The sequence below is a fragment of the Leuresthes tenuis genome, unplaced genomic scaffold (assembly GCF_036924035.1).
Source record: "Leuresthes tenuis unplaced genomic scaffold, fLeuTen1.0.hap1 SCAF_8, whole genome shotgun sequence".
Lineage (NCBI taxonomy): Eukaryota > Metazoa > Chordata > Actinopteri > Atheriniformes > Atherinopsidae > Leuresthes > Leuresthes tenuis.
The window spans coordinates 15156047-15163146 of record NW_027325362.1 but is presented as its reverse complement, the minus strand read 5'-3'; the positions used below and the strand labels follow the sequence as shown (position 1 = coordinate 15163146).

The 7100-nt window shown below is 38.1% G+C and overlaps 2 protein-coding genes across 2 annotated transcripts in view; one reads left to right on the top strand and one right to left on the bottom strand.

Annotated features, from left to right (window-relative positions):
- The window catches only part of hps1 (HPS1 biogenesis of lysosomal organelles complex 3 subunit 1), a 289252-nt gene that overhangs the window by 128299 nt on the left and 153853 nt on the right, over positions 1–7100 (bottom strand). The window lies entirely within an intron of this gene.
- Positions 1774–4396, top strand: LOC140312597 (pyrokinin-1 receptor-like). The gene is made up of 6 exons (XM_072390374.1): positions 1774–1923; positions 2101–2197; positions 2654–2859; positions 3217–3438; positions 3519–3696; positions 3930–4396. The coding sequence occupies exons 1-6, from the start codon at positions 1774–1776 to the stop codon at positions 4373–4375; spliced, it is 1299 nt and encodes a 432-aa protein (XP_072246475.1). The 3' UTR covers positions 4376–4396.

Genomic DNA, 7100 nt, shown 5'->3' with positions numbered 1-7100 from the left:
AATAGTTGTTTTGGGATTACACCGGTGGAATTGTAAATCGCAGCTAATCAACCTGTAGGATGCCTCCCGGTTGCTTCCATTTGAGGTGTTTTTGGCTAAACTAACTGGGAAGAAAACACGGTGCAGACCTAGAACATGAAGCGATGTATATCCCTTCTTGCCTGGGAATGCCTTGGTATCCAGGGGGAGCTGGAGGGAGTGTTGCTGGGAAAAGGGATGTCCCCTTCTAGACCTGGTGCCTCTGTGACCCAACCTTGGTTAATTGGGGGAAAATGGATGCGTGGATTCTGAGAATCTTGTGCTCATATACTTCGTGTACATGATGACTGAGGTTGGACGGAGTCATTAATTTCGTCACTACCACATTATCAGTTTATCTTTTGAGCTTTGAGGATTTTAATTTTCATTCTAACGAAGGCTTTTGAAGTTTGCACTGCGTTACAATTTTATTCACATTTACTTTCACATGTTTTAAACGTTGATTACATTCTATACACACACTGTCTTGCATGCTCTAGTTACTGTATTGACTGCAGTTGCAGGAATTTCAACCAACTACTGTTGGGGCTGTGTGTGTGAAGAAAGAGAGGGAGGTGGAGGAAGCTAAAGTCTGAGAGGAAGTAAGAGAGAGACGTAAGGAGCGAGACGACCAAAGCTCTATTTTCTCTCTATATGGAGAGCTGCTGTTATTTTTCTCTGCATTTTATCCTGAAGAAGGTGAGTTTTCTTATTAATCTTCCAAAACATACTTAAATAGGGCACTTTCAGCACTAGTATGTGGTGCTGGCTATAAAAGGAAATTAGTCCTGATATTTGCTGCACTTTCAGTTTTCCATGTTCAACAGGGTGCACATGTTTTCATTAGATATTATTCAACTCGTCTTATTCCTTTTTACATGAAAGAAAATGGGAGACAAATGTACAGTTGTGCACTGTTCATGCCATCTTTCCGAAGACCTATTTTTTCATTTTAAACTGTAACTATACTAAATGATTCTGTGTGAAAGGTAACGCGTTTCGGTCTGAAAATGCAACAAGTGTCTGAGTTATTATTCTATTATTGTCACTGATCACTTGGGTGTTCACCGACCTGTCCTTTTAATCTCCAAATAATGAGATATCTGTTGCTTACTGAATAACTCAATTTGCAACAGTGGGGATAGACGTTGCTTTTCTCTTTTAAAGGCTGATACAATTACAGCACTTTAACCACAGATACTGACAGTGTGTTTGAAGTGTTTGGCCGCATACTGTATGTGGTGCATTAATGTTGATTGTGTTCATTCATCAACCCAAAAAAAAAACTATACATCATTAAGAAATTAATTTGAGGCAAAACTTGGAGTTAAAACAGGCTGCACATTTATTCCTCCTTTTTATCTGAAAGCTCTAATCCAGAGGCCAGTTGCTTATGAACAACTGTTTAGAATGAAAGAGCAGGAAGACAGCAGATGTGCTTTCTCTTTTTATGTTTTTCTCTTAAGCCGAGCAACGGAATTTTTCACACAGATTCATGCAGTGCCATTAAAATGATTGCTTTTGCTGTACTTCTTTCAAAAGTGACTAATTAAAAAAGCATCCACATTTCATCTGAGCATTGCTTGTTGAAGTCCAACATATTTTATTCTTTATTTTTTAGATTAATTTTTTATAGTGAATGACTTTGAGGTTACACCTCTTTCTCCTTTAATTACATATAACCCAACTCATTATTGGAATTTGATCTCCATTTCCTGAAATCATCTCTCCCAACTATCATCAGGCTGCGTTGCCATGAACTTCTCAGAGCAGAATTCATTCCTCTTCGGCTGTAATGTCAGCCCAAGTGAGATGCCAAAGCTCGACATCAGCGTCACCAAAAGTGAACCGCTGGCGATTGCTGTCCCCATGACGATCTTCTACAGCATCATCTTCTTGCTTGGAGTATGAATATTCAATTCACAAGACATACTTGACACCCACCAGTTTATTGACAAATAAATAAATGTGATATACCGAAAAAGTAATGCAGCAGAATTAAGCCACTATGCTTATTTTTGTGTTTTTGTGTTTATGTGAGTAGGATAATCATTTGCACAATCTTTCACCTTTCCTCTGCAGGTCTTATTGAATGGAGTGAGCATACTGACTCTCCTTGTGGATGCTCATATGAGAGTCAGTGCCATTCGTTTCTACCTACTCAGCCTGGTTATTTCAGGTACACACTACTACCATTCATTTGCAGTAAAGTTCAGCGCTGACATCATTTGGCTGAAAACAGTCAAAGTAAAATGCCATTGCCTGTCTGTGCCCAGCATCACACGTACCAAAACTGTAATTTAACCATACTAGTTTCATGATCCAAATACATAATAACTGCCCTTTCACAAAGATTTCAGTCAACTACAAGGTGTAATTCATATTAATGATGAAATCAAATTAGCCATTTGTCTTTGTCCAATGGCAAATCGGAAATCAGAAACTGGAATAAAAAAAAGAAGCCGAATCAAGTTAAAATGGGACTGAAAAAGCACACATATCATTTCAACCGACTGATTTAAACTGAGTGATGTCTGTACAGTACTTATTACTACTCCAGAAGCCATCTTGGATTCAAATTTGTTTAAGGATCGTCATAACCATCTATTTCTTTTTACATATTTTCAAATTATAGACATTCTGCAGTTGTTGACCATCCCGGTAACTTTGTATCGGTACTACTGGGAGAGTTACCCATGGCGACTTGGCCAAGCAGTGTGCAAAATCTACTTCATGATTCGCCAAATGTACTGCGCCACCACGAGCTGGGTGATCGTGACCTTCACTACTGAACGCTATGCAGCGATTTGCCATACAATGTGGTCTGTCTCCAGTCTGAAGGTTGAGTACTGACACAACAAACATATGCTGTTTACTCATGACAGATTCCCAGAGTTAGTTGTTGTGTTCTCTGCTTTTTCCATTACTGTTGTCATTTGATGTGATGTCAAAGTTTGGTTTCTTTTCCAAAATTAGTACATTGTTCCATTTTGAACTCAAAGAGTTCTGTCAAGACAAGCTGCAAAGTATGATGAATGAAAAGAAACAAACAGGGAGGCATTTTCAGATTAAAATGACAGGCATGCAGAGTCTATGAAGGGAACTGAACAACAAATGCTGTCTATGTTTAGCATTCCATATAACTTCAAAATGAATCTAACAACTAAATTATTACTCTCTCTTCTCTCTTTCAAAAAGAAGTCGCGCCTACCATGCCTTCTTACTGTATGGATGGTTTCTCTGATCTCAGCTGTGCCCTTTGCTCTGGTCTATGACCAGACACGTGCCTGCATCCTGGACTATACTGCAACCACGCCAAAAGATGCCTTCAAGGTCTCTACCATGTGTGAAATGACAGAGCCTGATCCTGCACATATCTACAAAGGAGCGTTACTTCTAAGAGCTGGACTCTTCTTTCTGGTGAGTTTATTGCTGTTTGACCGACTGTCTCTGCTTAAATGCATCAAAAGTAGGCACTCAACTTGCCTCTCTTATTACAGATCCCACTGGTCTCCATCTTTACACTTTACATGCTCATCCTATTCTACCTAAAAAGGAATGGTCGCCAGAGAAGAAACATGGGTCTTATAAGACCAGTTGTAGAGGGAAGACATGATATCCAGTGCCATCGGAATGGAAAGCTACTTTTAAATGAAAAGAGAGCTCTTAAACTCATGGGTGAGCTATGAATTCTAATTATAGATAAGATTTTCTTAAGTCTTGAGGTTGTTGCACTTAAGATCTTGTTAAAGCTAAGGTGTCTGATCACACTTCAAAATGACACTTTTTGATTGCATGGTGACAGCTATTATCTGCTTCTGTTATAAACTGTCATTTTTTTATGGGTTTTTTTTTGTTTGTTTTTAAGGTAAAAAGCATTTGAAAATCCACTGTTTTGGGTTTTTTTTCAGGTGCCGTGGTGGTGGCTTTTTTTGTGTTCAACTTTCCAGACATTGCCTCCTCCCTCATGCAGGTCTATGTGGTCGTGTGGTCCGACACAGTCCTTTCTGTCTACACCGTTCTGAAATCATATTTGTCACTTCCTCTGTGGTATATCAACGGTGCTCTGGATCCACTGCTGTTCTGTATTTCTTCCCACACATTTCGCAGGGCATGCTGGAGAACTTTGGGAAGGTTCAGACCTGGCTGCTCCTTTAAGTATCGTGGCTTGTCCTGGCTGAGGACGCAAACTTCTAGCGAGGACCAGAGCATAACAGTCAGAGAGAGGAATAATGGTAAACTGTGTGGAGGAGGGATGGCCAAAAAGAGATATACAGTCACAAAGAAATCGGATCAGGGGGATGTAGAAAGCTTTGAAAGCCCCCCACGACATGAGATGCGGCAAAAAGCACTCTGAATAATGTGCGTTTTCTTTTCATGTTGTTCGAGTTGAAATGTGTTCTACTCTTCTCTCTTTTATTCCCTTCTGTTGACATAAGTATGTGATAGTACAAGAGTCTAGCTGATGTATGAAAGTGACGGAAATGGTTATTTTTGTAAATCCTATTAGAATGTTTACTGTGTATAATGTGTAATGTACCAGTAATGTACTGTGGGATTTGTAATGGTTTTTTTTCGCCTAGCGACAGAAGAAATATATTGTATTGTAAAGATAACATTATTGTGACAGATGTGATTCAATAGAACAGAAAAATACTTTATTCATCATTTAACATGTATTTGACAGAGTTTTCAACATACTGTTTCAGATATGTTGCAGAAGATTATTATTCAGATTTGCTGGCTTATATAAATGTTACATACTTGCATTTATACTTTTTATTGCATACCTGCATTTTTCAGTGTCACAAACAACAAAATACTAAAACTGAAAAAAGACAGTTTAAACCTGAATGAGTAATCCAACATTTGTCACAGTTGAGTTCAATTTACTTCAAACCAACATGACTTTGCCAGCATCAATTAACATAACAATACTGCATAACAGGCGGTTTTGTATGTGAACTCCACGGCATGGGATGTGTTTTAGAACTGGATTTTTGTATCTCATTGTAAATGCATGTTGTCTGAGTATTTGTCATTAATCTGGACTGTTTGTAAATTAGAGTGGGGCAGAAATATTTTCTTTGTGTTGTCAAGACAACCACTGAGAGCAGGAGACATCACAGGTCTCAGACTAAGCCTTTAAACCTATTTATGTCTTATAGCTTGTCGACGAATGAAACAGGTGCCTGGTTCACGAGCACAGCTTGATGTCAATAAAAATCACAGTCATTGTATGATGATGTAGCAAGCCTTTCATTGATTGCCCCCTGGAAGGCAAAATACAGGAACTGCTATAGGAATGAATGATTACCAGGTGATAAAAAAAAAAGAAACAGGAACAGCATTTGTTATTTTCTTTTCTTTCCGTCTGTCCTTCCTCTCTTTTGAAAATAACTCAACGGCAGTTTTCTTTGTGTGTTGGTAACCTTTACCTACAGAACATGATGAATTGGCAATGCTGAAATGTCAGTTGTCAGCAGTGGGCTTCTTATTTGTGAGTACAAAAACTTCTACACAACACGAAGAAATGAGTTATCCTCTATTTTCTCTGTCACATGGTCCTTCAGGTTTCAGTCTCTGTACTCTCTACTGGATCACCCACACTTAAAGTTGATTGTGTGCCCTAAACCATGACACTCAAACATGGATTGGTAATTAAGTTGTTGTAGTCTATCGTCCTTTTTTCCCCTAACTTTCAACTGATAATACACTGTATAGATTTTACATTCCAAAACCAAAGCATGTAATGCTTTATTGGTATTATCTGAAGATTTAAGCCAAATTTAGCTGGTTGCTAAGTTACCAGAGCAGTCAATAAGGCCAAATCAGTGTCTTTCTTTGTAGTAATGCAGCAAATTCAGAGGATACAACCGCTGAAAGTAGATAGGTATCACATTCACAAAATTTCATCACTCTCAGTGTACTTTCTTTTTCATCTTTAAATTGGTAGAATTGAGATGAATCATCTTTGTTCTTAAGTTTGAGATGTGTGCTACTTTTGGATTGGTTCAACATTGCCACTTAGGAATAAACTGATTAGGAGGTCTTATATGTTCTGGATAAAAAAAAAACATTATTTCATTCTAGTTTCATTTACTGGCTTGTTGAATTAGGTGTTTTTATCATGAAAGTTAAAATCCCAGAACTAATTTGTTGTTTACAATTTCTCCTACACTCAGGTCGACCACATAAGTTTTTGCCATAAACGAATCCCCTGCAGTTTTGATAATGACCACTTCCACGTAGCTGTTGACATTTCAGTCAGTGAAATTATCATACTCTTTCCAACTTCCCTGCAGCACTAATAAGAATCCTCCAATCATGAATTTCCCAGATTAATCGGACGTAACGACCAATTTCCTTCACGTCATTAACTGATATGAATCTAAAGTTTGGACTGACATTTCTAGCTGGATGGAAACTTAACACCAAATCAATAATAACGCCTCTGTGTTTGCTGCAGGCAGACAAAGTCGTGATTGACAGGGGCGAATCCTTGTCTTAAACTCGTCTTTTTTTTTTTTAAAGGCAAATAATAAAGGAAACAACGAGAACAGATGGTGCCTAACTGGAAGATACTGAATAACACATCTGTACAAACGCTGAAAAATCTAAATGAACTAACTTTTATTTTAGAATAAGACACCTTTTATGTTTTAGGTCAAATTGATCGCAGCAGTTTAAACCAACAAAAATTACTAGTTTTGAATGTGAGTTTACACCACTGAGCATTTGTAAGCAACACATAGTTCAAAATCTAAATAATCTTTTTTTTTACCTATAGCTTTAGAACTGTTCCCTCTGGTCTGGGTAAACTTGACTCTGTGCTGGTTTTGTTCTTTGGCCTTCAGGACTTATTAATGCTAATCTGACAAACAATGAGCAAATCACTGATATGCATATTGTCAGTGTTATGAATTGGTTTCCTTGAATATTTGGGCCGGCATTGTACTCCGATCAGATCTCTGCCATACCTGTTTTCTGTTTTATTTCACATTGGTTGCAGAGCCTGTCTATCCTTTCCTTGTTATATCACACACACTTGTCATGTTAGCATCACCACAGAGATCACCAAG

Bases quoted from the DNA above. Each gene is read 5' to 3' on its own strand.
- LOC140312597 (XM_072390374.1), top strand. From the start codon at position 1,774: ATGAACTTCTCAGAGCAGAATTCATTCCTCTTCGGCTGTAATGTCAGC. The intron at 2,198-2,653 runs GTACACACTACT...TTCAAATTATAG, and splicing joins ACTCAGCCTGGTTATTTCAG to ACATTCTGCAGTTGTTGACC. The intron at 3,697-3,929 runs GTGAGCTATGAA...GTTTTTTTTCAG, and splicing joins GAGAGCTCTTAAACTCATGG to GTGCCGTGGTGGTGGCTTTT.